The sequence below is a fragment of the Crocodylus porosus genome, unplaced genomic scaffold (genome assembly GCF_001723895.1).
Source record: "Crocodylus porosus isolate Cpor-Errol unplaced genomic scaffold, CroPor_comp1, whole genome shotgun sequence".
NCBI classification, from domain to species: Eukaryota; Metazoa; Chordata; order Crocodylia; family Crocodylidae; genus Crocodylus; species Crocodylus porosus.
In genome coordinates this window covers 163,686,224-163,709,027 of record NW_017728906.1, presented here as the reverse complement: position 1 = coordinate 163,709,027, position 22,804 = coordinate 163,686,224, and the positions used below count along the sequence as shown (strand labels likewise).

At 45.4% G+C, this 22,804-nt stretch overlaps 1 protein-coding gene across 1 annotated transcript in view; it reads left to right on the top strand.

Annotated features, from left to right (window-relative positions):
* The window catches only part of LOC109306609 (WD repeat-containing protein 64-like), an 89,707-nt gene that overhangs the window by 1,531 nt on the left and 65,372 nt on the right, over positions 1-22,804 (top strand). The window contains exons 2-7 of the mRNA XM_019530114.1: positions 6,877-7,147; positions 14,478-14,531; positions 17,075-17,158; positions 17,255-17,320; positions 19,676-19,906; positions 20,745-20,827. Coding sequence (XP_019385659.1) covers positions 6,877-7,147; positions 14,478-14,531; positions 17,075-17,158; positions 17,255-17,320; positions 19,676-19,906; positions 20,745-20,827 — 789 coding nt within the window. The remainder of the gene's footprint in view (positions 1-6,876; positions 7,148-14,477; positions 14,532-17,074; positions 17,159-17,254; positions 17,321-19,675; positions 19,907-20,744; positions 20,828-22,804) is intronic.

Here is a 22,804-nt window from a genome sequence, read left to right as displayed (position 1 = left end):
CTAGCCATCTGCTGTGGGCTCAGGTGAGGGGGTGGCTACTCCCTGCCTTGGCACACACTCCTGGGGGGCAGAGGGACCCATGCTTCTCACACCTGTGCATTGGGCAGGGGCTGTGGGCTCCTGCCCTGCTGCCCTCCCTCAGGGCCTCCGCAGCCTGGCGTGTAGGACCCGGTGCTACAAGGAACGGCAAGAAGCTGCTTGCCACTGCCAGCTCCGTGCCATCCCAGTGAGGTGCCCCTGCCTGCATGACTGCAGCTGGGGTGGCAGTGCGGGGTCACATGCAGGGCACACGGGCAGCTTCCCTGCATGGCTCTGCTGTTCCCTGCAGCGCCGGGTGCACGTGCCCAGCCATGGGGGCTCCAGGGGAGGGCAGCACGGCGGGAGTATGAGCCTGAAGTGGACGGTGTGCAGTCCCCCCCTGCACATAGACCTGGGGGGGCACGGGTCCCTGCTGCGGCTGGGTATTGCAGCCCCAGGCACTGCCGGACTGGGCAGCATCCCCAGCACTTGCCCTGCCCCACTCCTTCCCTCACTATGGGGGCCTCAATCCCTTCCCCCTCCACAGTTTACCTGCAGAAGCTGTTCTCCAGGCTGCCTGGGGCTGTGTGCATGCACATGGCACCCCTCCCTGACCACCCTCCTCTTGCTCCCTCCCAGCCCCCTGCAGGCTTGACCTCTGCAAGCCTGAGGGCTTGTCACAACTGCAAAATCAGCAGGTGTCTCCAGTAAAATGAGAAATCTGTGGTTGCCTCTGGTAAAAGGTAAAACCTGTGGTTTACTGTGTTCTTCTGTGGAATCAGAAAGCCCAGATCCCTGCTGATTAAGTTGAAGAATTTTGTTTTTGTTTTGTTTTCTTTTGGTTTTGTTCCCAGTTTCTTTGTGGTAACAGTCCCTAGTTTGTAGGTCCTGGTTCCCCATTGAAAGAGCATTTAAAACAAAACAAAAGATTGCCAATATAATATTAAATCTCTACAATCTCATTAAAAGGAATAAGATTAATTTGTCAAACAATTCATTTTAGTAGCTATGTAATAATTTATTCAAATAAGGAACTGGGTTTGAACGGCTGTATGGTACAGGGTCTCTCAAATCTGCCCCAGTAATGCATCCCTGTAACCATCAGCTGGGTCCAGTGTAGCCAGGGCAGGCCACGTTCTGATTTCAAGTGTCATTCTTGAGCAATATGCTGCTACATTTCACAGTCCTCCCCTGCTTTCTTTTTGTGCATGGTGCTCAGTAAGGAACTGGGTTATCATGGGCTTGCATACAACAAACTGGCCTGGATCACCATCAGGAACACTTCCTGCATAGGCTGGGATTGGAGCACTCTTTAGTAACCTGTGACCTGTATACCAGCCCCTGTTTTGTCTTTAGTTGGCCCAAGCAATCAATTGTTATGCCTTTACTAGCCCCCAGGATTAATGGAGGCTTATACTTCTTTTGCTGGTCCTAGGTCCACATTTCTCTGTGCATAACAAATAGGCTTGAATTGGCTGAGATGGACTCTGCCCTGGTTCAAAGTTTTCCTTCTACTTGATATGTTGCTGTATTATATCCTATCTCATTTTTCTCTTATGTACAGCACTTGAATAAAGAACAGAAATGTGACTGGCTATATGTGACAGAGTGTGTCTCTAAGTTGCCTCTAATCACAGCCATCATTCCTGGGCAGGGTGGGCTGGCGAGAGCGCTGGTACCCCCATGAGAGCACCGGCTGGGGAGTGGGGGCACCAGGAGAAGTGGTCTCCCTTGTAACCAATCACGCTCACCTGGAAGTGCCAGCAGCATGCCTGGAAATGGCAGTGGCATACCGCTGCCACTTGCGGGTTGGCAGGACTGGTTGCTGACTGACCACGGCTGACTGACTTGCGGGCAAGTTCCCCCCACGACTCGGGAGGCACCAGTTACCCATGCCTCTAATCTCATGTCCCTGTGATCACTGGACTTTTCTGAAGTAGCTGGGACATAGCTATTCCTGCCCCAAAGCTTTTTTGCTTTTTTCCTTAGTGGAAAGAAATGTTCCATATTCCAAGTCTTCTTCCTCCCAAAACATGCAACCTTTAGCAGTACACTAGTATGGGCAAGCAAGGGAGTCTTGGAAGCCAAAACTGCATGTTTCAGAAGATAACAACATATTTGTTGGTTGTGTCCATGGCTGTGAGTTTTTCTGAACAGGCCAAGTGAGATGCATCAGTTTGTCTTGATGAAGGCTGAGTGGTAGGGTCCTTCAACTCTCTGAACAGATGTAGCATGTGAAGTCTGAGGATGCACCAAAAGGGCAGAGATCACCAAATAATAATAATATTATATATATTAGATAACAGTAAAAACAGGAAATATACATTAGAGGGTATGAAGTATGTCAGATTGATGCAGGTAGTTAAGGGTTTAATAAACAGTAGGTGTTGTCAAACCTGATTTCATTCTGTAATGAAGTTGTGAGTTAATTGATGGAAGCAATTGCATACGTGTTAGATTATTACAATGAGTTTGATTTTTGTGCCTCCTCATATTGCTAGTTTTTAATTGCAATATACGATATCAATAGTGCGTACATTCAAAGGATTAGGTAGTGTAAGACTGACATCTCCAAATGCAGCTGTCAATAAGAACTAGTCACTAAATGGGGGTGGGGTGGGGAGGGGAGTTCCAATGGAGGGGAGGGGAGGGGTTAGAAATAATCTTGGCACTATTTGGCATGTATGTAGCAATCCAGAAGTAAATATACGGCTGATACAACTTTGAGGAAATATTTAACACTGTGCCAGTCTTTATAAATGAGGGCAAGGCAATTGTACAGGGTGATCTGGATTGGTAAATAGCCTGGGTTTGGTCAGAAAAAAGGTGCTATAATATGCAAAACTGAATATGGCAAAAATGAAAGTCTACTTCTAGAAAGGAGGAGTGAGGGCTATACTTACGGAAGGATAGAGTATATCTTGGATGCCTTGTCAAGAAATGTAAAACCTGCCAACACATCTCCATCACCCATCATCCCCTGGGCTTAGTTGGCTAATACTGTATTTCCTGTAACCTAGTTGCATTCCCCTCCTCACCCCCATCCCTCCATTGTTAGTCCCTCACTTGGGCGATCTGTATTTCCCTACCGGCTTTGTCATCTTTTTTGGATTCACACATCTCCACCACATCCCATCATAACTACACCCCACAACAGAACCATCACCATTCCTGGATCTTACACCTGCACCTCCAGAAATGTAATACATCTCATCCAGTGCACTAAATGCCCTGATGGAAAATATGTAGGAGAAACTGAACAACAACTGCGTATCAGAATGAATGCACACCAAAAAAATATCAAAGACAAGAAAATCCAATTACCTGTGGAGGTACATTTTTCACAAGAGAACCACTCTCTGTAATCTTTCAGTTCTAATCCTCAAAGGGATTAGAACTGAAAGATTAGGGATTTACAACACACTTTTCACAGATCAGCCTATGAACTTCTCTTCATCAACCTACTGAATACAAAAAATCATGGACTAAATGTAGACATTAGATTTATGCCACATTATAACCTGTCTAACATCTGACTCCCCAGGTAAATCCTTCACTTCTTACCAGCTATTCTCACTCCCCCCTTCCCCGCTCTATTGACTACAGCTACATTCATTCCACTTCTCCCTGCCCCACCACCTGTCTGTCACCTACTGACCACTTCAATTTACATTTTAACAGACTGGCTTTCTTGCATACACACTGGCCTCTGGTTGCTTTACCAGTCTATCCAGAAAGATCACGGACAATCTGCAGGTGTTTCCTCAGCCTGACAAAGGGTATTTGTACCCAAAAGCTTGCAAAGAAGAACTTTTTTTCAATTATTTGAGTTGGTTTAATAAACGATATTGGATTTACCCAAAGAACCTTGTCTGTCTTGGAAGGCAATTTGAAAAGTATGTATGGCACATAGTGGATCAGCAGCCCAATGTGTGCTCCCAGAATGAAGTTGTGGCAAAAGGGCAAATATAATCCTTTGACATAAATAGGAGAAGAATCAATGGGAGTTGGGAAATAATCTTTGGTTATGTCACTTGTGAGACTGCCAGTCTTACATTCATTTAAAATGGAGACACTGTACACTATATTCCAATATCAGAGTAAAAAATGGTTCTAGGTCAGGAGAAAATTTGTACAGAAAATCCTTCATTGCCTTCCCAGGAAGTATTTCCCATGTTACTCAAATGCCACCTTTTAATACATAAAATGGTACATAAAATACCAGTTAATTCAAGAAAGATCATCAAAATTTGTATGCGTTAAAAAGTAGAAATTACTCGAGCAGAAGTATTACATGTTACAGATATAGAACTGCTGGCATAGCACACAGCACTGGGAACCCTTTGGTATATTTCTATAAGCTTGTTGAAAATGAGTGCTAATATTTCCACAGCTGAATTCAAAAGATGATATAAATTTTTTTTTTTTCCCAAGGAATTTTAAAACTCTTCAAGTCTCACTGCTGTTGTTGGAGTCTCTCAGTCATGCAAGTAACCTGTAGGGTCAACTAATTGTAGTTTTTGGGAATAGGGTGGTAACCCTTTAAGCAGTTTGTATCTTACTGTAATGCTTATAAAATGCACAACAATAAGCTATTAAAATAGTTCTTATACACTTGTACATGGTAAGTAAACATGACTATTTTCTATATACTTTCTTTTAGAATTGTTTGTTCTGCAATATGCAAAAGGCAGTATGCTAACCAATGCTCTTATTTCTAAGACCGTTATAATCACTTCTCCTGACTAAAGATAAACCAGGGCTTTATTTACTTTTTAATCTCTAACTATCCATTTAATTTGTGTAATAGCCATCCTTTTGGATCTCTAGTAAATCGCTTTTAATTTTGTTTTTGTTCATTTCTACATGCATGGTATTATTATTACCAAGAACTAATAAAAAATAGAAAGAGGAAACTATATATTATGAAGTTTTGTCCAGAGATGTCTCAGGGCTATGATAGACATTACACTTATGAGGCTTTATACGCTAGTTTAATGGGACAAAAAGTGGACAGCTCCACGTTCACACTGTTCGTTTTTCTGAGAAAATGGCTGATCAGATACAAAATGGTGGATCTAGGACAAAAAAATGCTGTTTCAAAAAGAAGCTTCTTTGTTGCAGGAAGCTTGTTGCCACAACTTTAACATCTGTGCTGTCTGTTTAGTCACTGAATAAGAAACTAGAAACCAGGAATACGGAACCAACTTCAGTTTCATTTAAAAAACACTGGGTGTTTTACCCTTTCGTAATAGTGCCCTTACTTATTGCCAGTAGTTACTCCCCATTTTTTTTGCAGGCAAAAAACAGAGATGATTTTTAATTCAAAAGCTTCAACACTTAAGAATAAGGCAAAGGTAGGAAATACAAGGCAACAATGAGGCAATTAGCCATTATAACAGGCAGTGGTCTTGAAACACCTGCCACCTAACTCTTGTCACGTTTTCAGTGGCATCATGGCTGAGGGGACTTTAAAGGAGGGATTTGGGAAGGAAGATGGGGTAGCTTTGCTGATGTTTATAGGAAGTTCCTCCTAGCCATGAGAGGAAGTATAAATTTGTTTGCAATGTATTAAGCAGGCAGTAGGAGCTGGCTGGAGGAGGGACTGCAGGACTGGACCCTGAGCACACGGGTTTTATATAACATTGAAATAATAGAGTTAGACCTTGCTGAGGAAAATTTACTACCTGAAGTGTCCTGTCACACCAGGCCCTCCTCAAAGGGATGGTGTGTTCCATCTCCCACCTCCTTCCATTTAGTGACTTTTCCATATGACAAAAGTAAGAAGTAGGGGTATGCCAGAGCCAAGGAGGGCAGAAGGTAGGACATTAGCCTAGGACAGGGGTGGGCAATTATTTTGGGTGGAGAGCCACTTACTGGGTTTTGGCAAGCTGTGGAGGGCCTTGTGTATAGCCCTGGTTGCCATCTTGGGACCAGAAGTCCCACCCCCTAACCCCTTGGGAGCAGAAGCCCCACCCCCTGACCTTTGTCACCAGATGCCCCTCCCCTTGCCCCAGCAGTACTCCTTTCAGCAAGGGGTTTTGCCATCTAAGAACCAGAAAAATACTAAATTTATATTCTAAAAATCAAACTTCTATGATATTCATTCATTTCATTTCAAAAATATTTTTGTCCTGATTTATATGGTGGATAGGTGTGTGGGGTGAGGGAGCATGTGGGGAAGGGTGGTTGGAGGTGTGTGAGGGGGTATGGGGGTATAAGCGGGGTGTGGGTGCATGTGTATGGTGAGGTGTGCATGTGGGATTCAGTCTTCGAACATGCACACAATGTGTGCTTTCCTCACTAGACACTCTCTCTCTTCCCCACCCCCTCATTGCACAGACAGACGCATACACACACACACCCTCCAGCTCCTGGCCCTGTGGTCTAGTGATGCAGCCTGGGGCCACATGGTGCTGGAGCAACTGCATGCGGGGAAAGTAGCTGCAGGCAGAGGCTTCTGGGTTGGGGGAGGGTGGGGGCAGGGCTGGGCTTTCTCCTGAGTGCTGCTGGCTTCCCCTGGGTCCTACTGCTACTGTCTCCTGTCATCTCTGACAGGCAGTCAGGAGCAGATAAGTATTAATTTTCTAAACTTATTAAGTGCCCCATGGGCTGGATAGAATGGCTTGGTAGACCGGATCCAGCCCACGGGCTGTATTTGGCCCACCCCTGGTCTAGAAACTGGGCAGCCTGTCTTTCCCTATCACCAGTTTCATGTATAAAAGTCTTTTTTTGCCATTTTCCTCTCACTGTCTGAAATGGCTTGAGATCAACAGATGAAAACCACCATTTTGATTTTGAGTGTTTGGAGTAATCTGGTCTTCCCCAATTGTGGCTCACTGTTTTGTGTCCCAACAGTATCCTTGATGAGCTAAGAGAGTCAAAAACTGTGACAGAGCCTTCATTTCAACGTGCTCAAACTTCTGTAGGAGGCTGCACGTTGCAAGGCACATCTCCAGTTTCCTTGGGCAGCTTCTCGGAAGAAAGCTCTCAGCTCCCAGAATGGCTGGCGAAGGAGCTGCTGAAAGGGCAGCAGAGAAGTCACTCAATTGGACTCATGGAGAACATTTCAGAGAGTGAAAGTGTTCAGCATCACTTTGACCCTGCCAGGAGCCTGTGGAAAGGGAAGGTACTGTAAGCATTGTCCCAGGCCCACTCCTGTGTGTCTCTGTTGCAAACTAGGTTTGCCAAAGCTGAGGAGCTGAACAGCTAGCACCCTCCTCGTCAGTGCTAGCTTAACTCCCTCAAGACCTTACTATACAATGGGCATGTCTACACTGAGGCTACATCACCATAGTGACACACTCCAGCAACGTAGCATCCACAGGTGTCTACATGTAACCAGCAGCTACTTTGCCATAGTGGTATATTCCTCAGTTACAGTGTACTGCTATGGTGAAGTAACTGCTAAAAATAACTGTGTGCCCCACATACGGCACAGTATGGGATGTTACTTCCTTGTGGAAGTCCTAAAGCACAGCACAGTAACAACATCACTGTGGGGCAATGTGTAGACATGCCTAATATAGAGAAATGTTTAGGAAAATGCTTTCCTTTTGATGTGCTGAGTTCTGTGGTACATCTGTGTGGTGGGAAGAATGTATGCATTCTCCGATGGATTGTTCTCTTTCAAGTATCTGAGTCATGGAGGCCCCACTTGTTATCTCTGGGTCAGGCAGACCTGACCCAGAACCCAAACGAAGGGCAGACAAGGGGAGAGCCAGACCCTTAAACCTGAGAGGCGTGAGTTGCCCAAAGTGAGGATTGCTGTTCAGACGGCTAATTTCCAATGTGTATGCTTGGGCCCTAGGGGCTGCAGGTTATACAAGAGCACCATCAGAAGAATGATTCCTCTGGTTGAGCACAGAGGGTTGGGAGAATGCCATCCTCCCATGAAATGGGGTAAGAAGAATGTGGCAATCTGGGTGGACTGTCCATTGTAAGAATTTGGGTTGAGTAAAGAGTCCAGGATTTGGCTGAAATGAAGATAAAGCAGGAGGGTAGGAAGTATTAAAATGCCTCTGGTTGTAAATGTGATATGCAAGTTAAATATCAAGTGGTAATTACACAGATCTATTAGCCAGAGAAAGTTCAGGTGCCAGTTTGAGGCTAAAAGCCTCTTGTGACAAGGGTAGGTAATATGAGTATGGGGAGTGTATATGTAGCAACATACGCTGTTGTCAGGTGAATACTAACACTTATGTTTGTATTAAGGCTTTGAGCATGCCCAGTGTAAACAAGACGTTCCCACTAGCATGAACGCTCTGAAACAAAAGTACTGTGCTTCTTCTAATCGGCCACCCTCTGGGGTGCTTATTAAGCATTACTTCCAAGGGAACCGGGGGAACTTGTGCGTATGAAAGGGAGGGCAGGTGTGTCTGTATTCAAGAGCAAAATTCATGCCTTACTGTCTGATGTGGTGCTTGGAAGGTGAAAGTTTCAATATCAAGGTGAAGTACTAGCATAGCTGTAGGGATAAATGTTGTAGCTTTATGTACTTGGACAGAGGTGAAAGTACAGTGCCTGTGTCTCATTGGTGGTGTTCTCTGTGTGTCAGGTTAGTGGTGGTGAGCTTTTACTTGGCCATAGAAATTGGTACAGGAGACGCCTAAACCTTCAAAGTGGGGAACTAAGTGGATCCTTCCCTTGCCCACCTTCCCCTGTGGTCTTAGAGCAAGGGGCAAGCAATTATTTTGGGCGGAGGCCCGCTTACTGAGTTTTGGCAAGCCATCAAGGGCTGCATGACAGGCAGCTAGGGGCAAATAAATATTAATTTTCTAAACTTTTTTGGGGCCCTGCGGGCTGGATAGAATGGCCTGCCAGGCCACATTTTGCCCACCCCTGTGCTGGAGTCAACCTCCCTGCCCCTCTCCAAAAACAAACAAGCAAAAAATCCCAAAACCCTGCAGAGCCACAAGATGGAGACTGCAGCTGGGAGTAGCAAAAGTAGGAATGTGTGGATATTCTGTCAAAACTGTAGGCAGTTCTCTGGACTTTTTTATGTTGAAGGCAGGGTAGAAATGCATCTTTGTAGACCAACTAAATCAGAGAGAGAAAAGGTTTTGTGAGCCTAAGTTCACTTCATCAGCACTTGAAGCAAGCTCTGGCTTAGAAAACCGTAAGCATCTCTGATTGAATTAGTCCATAAAGTGCATCTCTGTTTTGCCTTCTGCCTGACTTCAGACTAACACAGCTAACTACCTCTTTCTTTGTGCTGTGAAAATTTTGCTGTTTGCATCAATGTTCTCCTGTCTTCTGTCTTACAGCGTTTCACCTTAGAAATCTTTCTGCATGTCCCCCTCCCTGAGGAGATATTAGGCCCTGTGTTTATTCTGTATTAAACTTAGTAGCAAGGAGCAGACACATGCCTAGTTTTCCCAATTTGCTGCCTTCATAGGTGTCATTGCAGAGCCTGTCTGGTAGGTGCTGTGGGCAGCTAGTTTGCATTGAGAAAATGCAAGGCCAGATTATGGCAGGGTTGGGCCCTAAGATAGGGGTTTCCAATCTTTCTGTGCCACAGCCTGGCAAATTGGAGACCAGAAGCGGCCATGGCCTGGCAAACTGTGGACCACCGTAGAGAGCCCCGTGGCCAGAACTTCTAGCCAGAACACAGGTAAAGATACTTTCACCTACCGGGCAGGATGGTGCACCCAAACCTCAACTGCTGCTGCTGTGGGACCAGTGGGAGAAGTTGTGGCCTCTCCGCCTGGCTCTGCGGGACTGCGGTTTGCTGCTTCATGGTCACTTCATGTCCGGCATCTGACCCTTTTAAGGCCCCTCATAATGCGAGGCCCTCAGCTGCAGCTTTCTAAACTTATGCCTAAATCTGGCGCTGAGAAAACGACTACCAGGGGATGGAACTGCCTACAGTAGCGGTCTGCAACATAGCAGGCATGGGCCAGATCTTGCCTGCAGAGCTGTAGGGCTATTGCCTGTGTCTATGCCTGCACTGGGGCTGGGTCAAGAGGAGCTGTGCCAGGGCTGGGCAGCTAGAAGCTGTGCTTGGGCTGCTGCCATTCTTCCTTGCTCCTCTCTCCCCAGTCTTTGAAGCTGTGGTGAGTTCAGCTTTCAGCCAGATTGGAGCTGTGCTAGGGCTAGGCTTGGGGCAGTAGGGGAAGGGGTGGAGGAGGTGAGGAGAAATGGGAGCAGTATAGAAGAAACTTTCAACAATCTTTCAGCCAGAAGCTGCATTCATACCATAGGTGAAGAGGGGCGTGCTGGGAGAAACAGCGGCAACACAGGCATGGCTCCCAGCCAGAAGACAGTTGCATCAGGGACTGAAACCTGGAAGCTGCCTTCCAACCCTCCCTTTCCCTGCCCTCCCACCTACCCTGGCTCAGGGCAGTCTAAGCTGGCCTCAGACAACTCCCCTCCAAAAGAAAGCTGTACTTGCACTGCAGCCAGGGAACTGGAAACTAGGATGCAGGGAAAGCGCCACTCCACCATATCACTGTGCTGCCAAAGCCACCTGGGCTGTGTTGGACCAGATCGAGGCTGTTCCAGCCCACAGTTTGTTAAAGGTTGCCAGCCTCTGGACTAGAGCAGTGGCTCTCACCTCTTTAGGTTCAAGGCACCCCTCTGCAAATGTCCAGAACTTAGCAGCACCATATTGCAAAAACTAATGCAAATTTAATATGAATATTATAATATTAGCATTATATTATTAATAAATGTGGTGTTAATTAATTTCAGTATAGCACGGCATGACACAGCATGGCAGTTGAGCCTTCCAGCTACTTTCCTGGCTTTTCCTGCCCCACATGTTTTTTCCTAGTGTGGCACATGGGGCCAGATCATTCTTGGGACTGAGATCTGAAGGCCCAACTTCTGCCCTTAGGATCCCCCACAAACTTCAGCCCTGGGATCAAAACAGATAGAGCCTGGGGACACACAGCCAGCAGGGACCAGGTGCTGGGCTATACACACATGTCATGTGGGGGTGCTGAGAGGGTAGGAGGGGTGAGCAACAGAACACACACAGGTTCTGGTGGGGGAAACACCTTCCCCACTCTACCCCTAGCCTGTACCTAAGGGGAGAAGCACAGCTTCTGCTGCTGTGACTGCTCCTCTCAGGACTGGGACAGGTCTAGAGCCATCCACTCTCTGCGACCCCTTCCACCAGCCCTGGGAGCAGTGGGGGAAAGAGCCAGAGCAGGCAGCTCAGAATGGCTGCTGCAGAGTAAGAGGGCAGCCACAGGTGCCCCTTGTCTGCAGAACTTTGGGGCAAGCAGGGGGAAGAGCAAGCGGTGTGCTTACCTCCTTGCACTGGAGCAGGGGCTGTGCATCCTGGTTGAGCATCTGTGCACTGGGCTAGAATCATAGAAAATTAGGGTTAGAAGGGACCTCAGGAAGTCATCTAGTCCAACCCCTGCTCAAAGCAGGACCAGCCCCAACTAGATCATCCCAGCCAAGGCTTTGTCTAACCAGCTTTATAAAGCTCTAAGGATGGAGAGTCCACAACTCTGGGTAACCTGCTCCAAGTGTTTTACTACCCTCGTAGTGAGAAAATTCTTCTTAATATCTAGCCTCAACTTCCCTTGCTGCAACTTGAGGTTGTTGCTCCTTGTTTTGTCATCTGCCACCACTGAGAACAGTAGCTCCATCCTCTTCTTCAACCCCCCCTCCTTCAGGTAGTTGAGGCTGCTATTAAATTCCCTCTGTGTCCTCTTCTCTAGACTAAATAAGCCAAGTTCCCTTGGTCTTTCCTCATAAGTCATGTCCCCCAGCTCCCTCACCATTTTGTTGCCCTCTGCTGGACCCTCCCCAATTTGTCCATATTCTTTCTGTAGTGTGGGGCCCAAAACTAAGCACAAGCCACCTCTGGAGTACTCACCAGTGCTGAATAAAGAATAATCACTTCTCTTGACCTGCTGGCAACACTCCTACCAATGCAGCCCAGTATGTCATTAGCCTTCTTGGCAACAAGGGCACACTGCTGGCTCATATTCATCTTCTTGTCCACTGTAACCCTCCAGGTCCTTTTCTACAGAGCTGCTGCCCAGCCAGTCAGCCCCCAGCCTGTACTGCTTCAATTGATTGTCTGTCCTAAGTGCAGGACTTTGCACTTGTCCTTATTGAACCTCATGAGATTCCTTTTGGCCCAATCCTCCAATTTGCCTAGGTCAATTGGAATCTTAACCCTAACCTCCTGTATATCTACTACACCTCCAGCTTGGTGTCATCTGCAGATTTGCTGAGGGTGCACTGCATGCCATCTTCCAGGTCACTGATGAAGATATTGAACAAACCCAGTTCCAAGACTGACCTCCCAAGGCAGCCCACTTGATACCAGTTGTCAACTAGTCATTGAGCCATTGATTACTATAGTCTGAGCCAGCTGCTCCAGCCAGTTTTCTGTCTGCCTTACTTCATCCAGTCTGTACTTCCTTAGCTTTCCTGCAAGAATGTTTTTGGAGACTATATAAAAAACCTAGCTAAAATCGAGATGCACTACATCCACGCGTCTCCCCACATCCACAGAGCCAGGCACCTCATCATAGAAGGCAATCAGGTTGGTCAGGCATGATTTGCCCCTGGTGAATCCATGCTGTCTGTTCCTAATCATCTTCTAAGCACTTGGAGGAGAAGAATTAGGTTCTTGGAAGACCTGCTCTATGATTTGTTTTTTTTTCTCCCCAAGGACTGAGGTGAGGCTGACTGGTCTGTAATTCCCTGGACCCATTTTGTTCCCTTTCTTAAACATGGGCGCTATATTTAACCTTTTTCAGTCATCCAGGACCTCTCCCTATTGCCATGAGTTTTCAAAGATAATGGCCACCAGCTCTGCAATCACATCAGCCAGCTCCCTTGGCAACCCTGAGTGTATCCCATCTAGCCCCATGGACTTGTACATGTCCAGCTTTTCTAAATAGTCCCCAAACCTGTTCTTTTGCCCCGGTTGTCTGCTCACCTCCTCCCCAAACTATGCTGCCAGGTGCAGTAGTCCAGGAGCTGACCTTGCCTGTGAAGCCCAACGTGAAAAAGGCATTGAGCACTTCAGCCTTTTCTGCATCCTCTTGTCACTATGTTGCCTTCCCCATTCAGTAAGGGACACACACTGTCCCTGATCTTCCTCTTGTTGCTGATGTACTTATAGAAACCTTTCTTGTTACCCTTCACATGCCTTGCTAGCTGCAACTCCAGTTGCACTTTGGCCTTCCTGACTTCATGCTCGAGCAATGATTTTATATTCCTCAGTAGTTGTTGATCCAAATTTCCCCTTTTTTGTTTTTGTGATTTAGTTTACTGAAGAATTCCTTGCTAAACTAGAGTAATGGACATGCTACATGTTCTACATAGTTAACTACTGTATGGGAAGTTACTATGTTGTTTTTTTTCCAAGGAGTAACTTTACTCTGTCTTAAATTGATTTTTTTTTTTTTTTAAGTCATGTTCTACGTCCGCTCCACTTTTTACCATCTGCTAACATTGATTTACAGTACTACACAGTAAATGTTATGTATCCGCCCCTTGAGCTTCTCTCTACACATGACCCTCTTTTAACTCTTTAACACTCCCCCACCCCGCCATCACACCCAATTTCAGGTTAAGGTTCCTGCTCCTTTCCCTTTTCCTCCCTTTGCATCCTTTCCTAACTCCCATCTCCACCCCCTCCCACAAAAAATCATGGAACAAACTTGCTACTGGCTGAAAAGCAAATAGTTTCCTTTGCCTGTTTAGTGTATGGTACCCTTCCCTTGCCATATTGCTGTCTTAACTATTTACACTGTCTCAGGGCCTGTCTGCTACCCACTGTGCTGGGTGATGCAAAGTCACAGAGACACCGGTCTTGGCTGACCCTTGTGAGCTGCCATAACGCATGAACAAGGTTAGCAGAGAAAAATTCAGCCTGACCCACTGTATGACATTTCAGTGAAGTCAAGAATCCCCTCGTCTCATAGTTTGTAATTTACAAATGACTTGTTATTTATTCAGTAAATTATTAATGAATGTAGCTCAGTGAAGGTTTGAAACTATTGTATTGTTTCATTCTACTGAATACATGAGAGCACCTGAAGCACTTATACTGGCAGGAGAAAGATAGATGGATGGTCTTTTTACTTTGTTATGAAGTTGTATATAAAACCTGGCTCATTTGAGTGTGAAAGCTGCTTCTGCCATAGAATCATAGAATACATGCCATGTATTTGGCTTCAGTGGAAATTGAATACACTTCATGGAAGTTGAGCTTTCAGGGGTAGGCTATGGTCTGCCGTGATGAGATGCAGTTTAAGCTGACCTGGTATCAGAATAGGCCTGGGGGAAAGGTTTTAACTTGCTAATTAATGCAGGTGCTTTTCTTTTCTTTTTTTTTGGTTTTCTTTTATTCTTTACTCTCTTTCAGACTGTTGTACTCACAGGGCTTCTGAATAATTCACTACAAATCTTTACTGCATGTGTTGGCACCAGTACACTGGGTGTGTATTAACTCCTGCTTTCTTTTTTTTCTCTTTTGCAAGATTGAACAGCAACTGACCCTTGAACAACTCAAGAAATTAAATACAGCCTTTCAGGTATGACTGCACCAGTGACATTGTTATACTGATATGCAGCATTGCTCACAAAAAAAACCGTCCAGTATATGATGATCATTGTTCAAAACAGAGTTGATTTGAAATAGTCTTGGCCCCAAAAGATTATGTCTTCATCGGTACAATGATGAGCATGTTTTTAACACCACTGCAATATACTAATTTTTAAAATAAATGTTTTATGTTTTTAATAAATAAATTGTTGTTAATGTCTATAATAAGTAAATTACATTTGACAATTGTTTCCACATGTAGTTTTCAATCACCTTAATGTTTATTTCTCAGAATTGCTGTCTCTTCTGGTTTTGTTTGAAATAAGAACCTTTTGGTTGGAACTCAGGATTTTTATAATTAAACATGCTAAACTACTCTTTCTCTCTCTAGTATATGTGTTTTTTCTTAATGCACAGGCCAGCAGATTTAAATCTTCTTTGTGTTTGCATGAAGACTTGCTCCCCAACTCATTTGTATGCTGTTGCTCTCGCACACATTTTGGGAAATCTATAAGGAAGACTTTTATTAAAATCCTAACAAGTGGATCATTCCTTTATTCCTGTGGTGACATCACAAGGCCAATCAACAATAATGACCCTACATTAATGGCTCAACCATCCAATTACTTTAACTTACAGGAATGCAGTGAATGCCCACTGATTTGAAAAAACAACACGCAGAACAGATCCCCTAAAGACTTGCATCTTAATATGGTTAAATCAGTGCAAAACTGCAATGGCAAACAACTGCACTCTTGTAAACCCTTTTAACTATGCTGGTGGAGTTATGATGTTCTGTATTTCCTCAATGTGGACAGGACTTAAGTAAAGGGATACATGGATGTGAATGGTTCTCAATCTGTAGCCTGTCTTTGAAGCACTTCCTCATGGTGCCCTGCTGTCTGCCCCGAGGCGTGGGTGCATGCGCCAGTACAGAGCTGATGCCAGGGCTCTGGACCCTGACAGCTATTTGCAGCCTCCTGGCTGCAGCCAACCCCAGCTCTGGGGGCATGGGGCAGCAGGGCTGCGGGGCTGGAGGGCAGGGGCTTTGGGTGGGGGGCAAGGGGCACAAGCAGGGCATCCTGGCATGTACCCTCTGCTCTCATTTTGTTCTTCTGGCATGCCAGCACTCCAGCACCTTCCAAGGTAGGCATTGTGTGGTGTTTTTTGACACTCCGGCCAAAAAATGTTGCCTACCCCTGCACTAGGATCAATAACTAAGGAGAAGAACCATGAGCCACCAGGAGGCGGAAAAAGTATCTGGGGAAGAGAAACAAGGAGAGGAGTGGGGAAATATGCAGTGGAGGGAGTATGGTGTTTTGTGTTTTATTTTTCTCCCCCTCTGAAGAGGACAAATCATTTCTAATCAGATATCCAAATATTTCCCTGATGCAGATCTCACTCAGTGTAGTCCCATTAGCCCCAGGGTTGTGTTCTCAGTAACTGTAACTAGAAGGGGATGTGTACATGAGACAGAGAATGGTTAGGATGCCATCCTGGAACATGGGAAGTCTGTGTTTGACTCTGAACTTCACAACAAGCTTCCTATGTAAGCCTGAGCAAGCCTCTTGGTCTCTGCCTCGGTGCCTGTCTGTAAAATGGAGGCAGTACTATTTCCCTATCTCACCAGGGCATTGGGCTTTAGTGACAGAGCAGTGACGGCATCTTAGTGTGGTTCCAGGTCTAAAGTTCAGGCCTCAATCCTGGCACATGTCAAAGGCCATATGCAGTTTACCCAGCTATAAATGAGGACCTGCTCATTTGGGCCAGGGGCTCAAAGAAATCTAGATGTGAAGCTAGCGATAACATTCCCTTGCATGTCTTTGTCTACAGAGAGTGCTGGGTCTTAGCCCGGTGAGCTGCTGGCCAAGGCTGAAAGTCCACCTGAGTTTTTCTTGACCTCAGCAGGTACATTAAGCCAGATGCCCAGATACTTTAGTAATGTCCAGGGCAGACACCAAAACTATCTCCTCGATGCTTGTAACTTTGTTCTGTCTCTGCTAATGCTCCCAGACTATAAGCAAACCATTCATTTCCCGATTTAACATTTTTTTTTTTTTTAGGAAGTTTAAAATTAACATAGTGGCAGTTTTCTTTTTTGTTGGGTTTTTGTTTTGTTGACTTTGAATGGCTGAGAGAAAGTATTATTAACACAGTCAAGTAACTAAAATGTAGCTCAACAGATCTGTTTGAAATTATTTTTTAAAAGTCTGAACTGAGAAAAAACATGAACAGTTTCAGCCAAATGTTTTAATCTACTGAAGCAGGCTGTATTGTCCATTATCTAACTACCTATTTACAGTAATGCAAGCTGGAACCTGTGATTATGTTTTGTAGGCTCCTCTACTATAAGAATGAATATTCTACATTGTTACATAGCGTGAGATTATGACCATGATTTAAGAGGAAGTAGTCTTTCAGGCTAACTTCTTATTAACATGCTCTCACATTAAGGATCTTTTACCATCAGCAAGTCAAAGGTAAGCTTTTTTATTAACTAACTTTCTTTTATGTTCTTGCTTCTGCTTTCAGGAGTTAGAAGAGAATGGATGGAAATCACTGGATGTAGAGAAATTCAAGCAGATAGTGAAGAAGAGTATGGCACCATATAATTCAGTAAGCAAACAACAATGATTTGGAAGTTAAATAACAGGAAAACCTGTATTACAATATTAAAAGGCTTTTTCATCATGTAATTTTTCCTCCGTACAGAGTGATGAACAAATTGAGGAATTTTTCATGAAAATTGACTATGGTGCAACTGGAACAATTCGGTGGGTAAGTGGAGGTTTTGATGTGGCTTTCTTTTTGTTGTTGTTCTTTAAAGCAGTAAGGAATGAACATGCAAATAGCAGATCTGCAGCTTCCAGAAATGTAGCTCAGGTGGGATTAGACTTTCATTTTGTCCAAGTTGGCCAACATTGAGAGAGGGAAAAGTGAATAAGTTTGCTAGAATACAAATTTCTACTTATTGTCTTTAATTCTCTTTTCTGTACAGTACCAGTCATGTGATTTAATGCTCAAAAAATAAATTCCCCAAACCTTTCATTCATGTCCCATGATCATAAACCAGAAATACAGAAAAAGTCTAGACAGATGAACAGAGAAGGCTGCTAATTGATTTGTTTATGTCTTACAGCAATAGTAAGCACCAGGTTGTGAACAGAGGCCATGGTTCAGTAACAAATTTAAGCATATGCCCAGATGTTTTCTGAACTGGGGCCCTCAATGGTCTGTATAGCTGCATATAAAGCTCTCGTAGAACACAGTAGGAAGCAAACATGAAACGCTTTCTTTGTTCAGTCCCAAGCCTTTTTCCAGCCAGCACTTTACCAAAAAATCTCTCGCTTGGCATGATCTTGCAAAAAGTTGTCTATATTTCTCTCTGCCTCTGTGAGCAACTGCAGGGGAGTTCCCTTGCAGCTGATCCTGCCAATCGGGGGGGTGGAGGGAAATCCCCAGCAGCCGATCCTGAAACAGCCGATTGCTGCAGCCGCTTCCAGGAGTGCCATGGTGCTCCACTCCCTGGTTGGCGCTTGCAGGGGGGGTACCAGCACTCCTGCCTGTCCCCCCTGCCCATTGCCTAAGCAGTGAGCATGGCCAGTCAGGGGGTGCACTGGCAAGTGCAGTTGCCACTGACTGTGCCGAACAGAACTATGGAGACTGTCCCCAACTCGTACAGCCACACCAGTAAAAGTCCTTACTTCCAGTGCTGTTATATTGGCAAAAATATATATGGCTTGGCTTGCTTATATAGCAGAAGCAAGCAATTATTTTGGCTGGAGGGCCACTTAATGAGTTTTGGGGAGCTGTCAAAGGCTGCAAGGGTGGTCCCACCCCAACCCCTGACCTTTGCCACTGCAAGTCCTTTCCCTTGTCCCCAGAAGTACTCCTTACTCAGCCATTTTGGAACCAGAAAAAAAATCTGTATACTAAAAATCAAGCATCCACAATAACATATTTTAATATTATTTAAAGATATATATTTTGTCCCAGTTTGTGTGTGTTTGCATTGTGTATATAGAGGTGATTACATAACAGCTCAGAATGAAGTCTTACTATATATTGCAGGGGTGTAGGGGCATATGGGGGGTGGGTATGGAGCTGTGTGTGTGTGTGTGTGTGTGTGTGTGTGTGTATGTGTGTGAATATGCTTGTATGTAGGGTGTGGAGGTATATATGGATGTGGGTTGTGGGATGTGTGGAGGGAGAGGGTGTGTGGGTGGGTGCGTACATGGTGGGCTGTGTGCATGTAGCAGTGAGCAGGGCTCCACCCCCAGAGGCACGTGGGTGTATATGGAGGGTTTGGGAGGTGGGGGGTGAGGGAGGGTGTGGGTGGATACAGAGGGTGGGGTTTGTTGGGGAGGGTTTGAAGGTATGGTGAGGTGTACATGCAAGCCCCCTGCACATGCCCCCCCTCAACCAGTCAGCACCCACCACCACCAACAGTGCACAGCCCCAGCTTGCCTCACATCTGCTCTGTACTGCCCAGCCATGGTTTGTCCTGCCACCCCTAGGCACACAGTGGGGCTGAGGTGGCTCCTTCTGGCTGCTGCTGCCACTGTCCCCAGCCCCATGGTACTGGCAGGGACTTCCCCAGTTAGGAGGTATAAAGATATCACCTAACCCTCACTGACAGCCATTTCAGCCAAACCCCTGAGATAGATGCAGCTCTATCCATGGGGTGCTTTTGCCAGTTAGGGTAATATTGTTTTGGGAAAGTGGTGTGGAAATACCTGCAAACACCTGCTGACATCTGTGGAGTGTCTGCTACTTGGCTCTGCCAACATAACTGCACCAGCAGAAGCTCTGCAGTGTGGAGGGGCAGACCATCTGCTATTCTAGTCTTTGTGCTGCTGCTTTCACATGGATGTAGACACCCCACTTCCATCAAATCAATCTCCGGCTTCTGTCTTTGTTCAGCAGTCCCCCAGGCCCTGGTCTAGTCCTAGGGAGGGAGCATTTCATTGTTTCAGTTATCGGTACAGAAAGGAGTATTCTATTGATTTTTTTTTTTTTTTTTTTTAGCATCTTTGATAAGGGGGTATGATTGCTGAACTCCTAGGGGAACAGCAACATGTTGGCTGTTTAATAGCTGCAGTTATAACTGACCAATTATTTTTTCTGGAGTAGGATGACTTCTGCACATACATGCAGCTTGAATACACTGAACAGGATGGGACCTCTGCCCAGCTGAAAAAGCTGACCTTCTCACTCCCTGCCATGATGCAGGAACTCTCTTATGGAGAGGCTATCCTGCGCATTAGTTCTCTGCCCGACAACACATTAGTAATAGCTAGAGAAGATGGACTCATTTCCTTCTGGTCTCCACAGTTACAGCAGAAACGAAGCAAAATGGTCTTTGTACGTATGTTTTATTTGCTTATAAATCTTTTGAGTTTTGGAGCAATGCAGGACTCCTTGATTTTTACTAATGATTTATTTTTTCCTAGTATGTCATTCTGAATTGTGACATTCACAACTGATTTTCTTATATTGCCTGGAGAAACAGGGAGCTGCACTTAAAACACAGCTCTGTCATGCTCCTTACTCCAGAGTGATTTCAAGCAGAAACATTATTATATAGATGGTATAGTGCTACAGTTAATTTGAATATAATAATAAGTGAATCTGTTGCATGTTAGAAGACATTGTAGCATAAAAAACTTGAGTAAGTGGAAAGAGTTGTGTTCTTTACTTTTGATTAAACAGATTTGGAAGGTTTGGCTTTGGTGGGAAGGGGAGGAGAAACAACACTAAAAGAAATTAATACAGCATGGTTCAGAGACTGTTAGGGTGGCAGATGCGTGATGTGCCAGGTCTTCCCTTCATGCCAACCAATGTTACACCACTTGACCCTAATGGGAATTACACTTGCCCATGCAAAAATGCTTGTCTCATCTCTTTTGTTTTTATTCTTAACCAGAACAAAGTGGATTAATGTAAAAGCCATGTTTTAAAATAGTTGGCTTGGTAGTTTTGCTGGTGCTGAGTGCCCTTTAATTCACATTACATTTACTGGGAAGTACCAAGCACTTTGCGGGGTCTGGCTGAGAAGCCTGATGCTCTGTGTTAATTCTTGCAAGCCCATTAATTTTGGTGCCCATGCAAGCATGTAACCAAAAGCAGAATCCAGCCTCAGCTGTGGCATCTTGCCTTTCCATCTAACATACAGATGACAACCACCTCTCTCGCCTTACAGGAAAAGCTCAGCCACAAGAAACCTAAGTGGGTGATGGATTTTGCTGTTATGACTCAGTACAACAAGCTCATCCTGGGAACTGGGTAAGTGTTCTCCTTATAGGAAGTGGTAGTTGGAACTGAAAATGGAAATGTCTTAGCAGTGCTGTTGGTATCTGTGAGGCAAGGAAACTTGCTGAAAGAGGTTGCATAGGCAATCCCATCAATGATTTTGGAGCATGGACCTATGAGCAACTTGCCACGAGATAAAAGGAGGGACACTTGCCAAGCATCACAGTGGCAAGCACTTATTTTGGCTGGCGGGCTGCTTAATGAGGTTTTGCAAGCTTTTGAGGGCCACATGGGTAGCCTCGCCCTTAGACAGTTGCCCTGCCCCTGGGTCTCTATCTTGGGACTGGAAGTCCCGCCCCCTGACCTTTACCACTAGAAATCCCTCCCCTTGGCCCCCCAGAAATAGTCCTTTTGGGGGGGACTTGCCATCTTAAAAGCATTAAAAAAAACCCCCTCAAATTGTATACTATAGTAGGTGTTTGACTTTTAGTGTATTTTAATTTTATTACAAAAAATATTTTTGTCATGAGTTGTGTTTTGAGTAGTGTGTATATAGAGGTGGTTGCATAATAACTAAAAAAATAAATTCTTAGTCTTGTATATTGCATGGGGTGTGTGTATGGGGGGGCTTGTGCGGGGGTGTGGCTGTGTTGTGGGGGCAGTAGGGCATGTTGGGAGGTATAGGGGGTTGTGTGGGCAGGGTGTAAGTGGTGTGATGTTTGTGGGGTGAGGGGTGTGGGGACTCCCCGACAGGTGCTGCCAACCTCAGCTCCTGCCCAGCTGCAGCTCCCCCCTGCCACTACCCTACTTGCTGCCTGGAGTGAGCAGGATGCCAGGGAAGCTGAGCAGGTCCCCCAGTGGCGGCGGCGGCAGCAGCCCTGTCTGGAAGCTGCTGCTGGCTGGACCAGGCCCTTCCACCTGCAAGGGTAGGAGCATGGTGCAGTAGGGTGTGTTGGCGGTGTGGGTGCATGAAGAAATGGCCCTTTTCGTCTGCCACTGCCGTCTATTTCAAATGCTGGCTGCTGGATCCCATTGGTCAAGCTGGGTGACTGGGTTATGAAATTTCCGTAGGGAGGGGGAAGCTCGTTCTTCCTTTGTCCTGAGCTTTTCCTGTGAACAATCTGTGACCATGGTCTCTACCTGAGGATGCTGATGACTTTTAAAAGAATTGGTCTGCATCCAATACTGCCTGTTTCTGGTTGGGACTTAGTGATGAGGTCACAAAAGATTTATAAGGGGTCACTCCATTTTGGAGGGGGAAGTCATTTTTGAAACCCTGAAACTAGCAACAAGCCTCCAGAGCTCCATCAGTCTTTGGATGAACATGTGAGCAATTTTACCTGAAATTTGTCCAGTTCACTTAATCCTAAATTACTGGCTACATTAAAAGGGCCAACAAGCCCATTCTGTTTTGCTAAACTATGTTTTCTTTCAAGTTTCCATTGTTTTGTATTCCTTCCTCACTCTCTCCCTCTAGTCGTTTGTGCTGCTTAAAGAGAGAAAACGTATTCCTGAACCCCAAAGCTAAGTTATTCTACAAAACCCTTCAGTGCAGGTGTTATGGTTCAAATCCAGCCTGGATAGGAAATGTGGTGAGAGGCTTACTCCTGCCTGATTGGCTCAGTGGCCTGTGTGCATTGAGTTTGGTCTCAGTCCAAGTTCTTGAGAATTGGTGCGCCTTCTTCCACAGAGCATCACTGTACTTAACACACATTGTTCAGTGCACAGGGACCATCCATGGAACAACCAGGGATGTGGCTGCAGGAGGTTGGGGATTAGACATGTTGGCCATGGAAGTGTAGGGGTGGATGGTTCTCCTCAATATCCTTGTTTGATGGAGATTTCAGTCCTTGGGGCTGTTAAACAAGCAGTAAATTCACATGCTATTTAAACAAGAAATACAAGCAACAATCATGTTTGTTGTGGGAGACTCCATCCTGCGGGGCACTGAGGGGGCAATCTGCCGCCCCGACCCCTTAGCCTGGGAAGTCTGCTGCTTCCCAGGGGCCC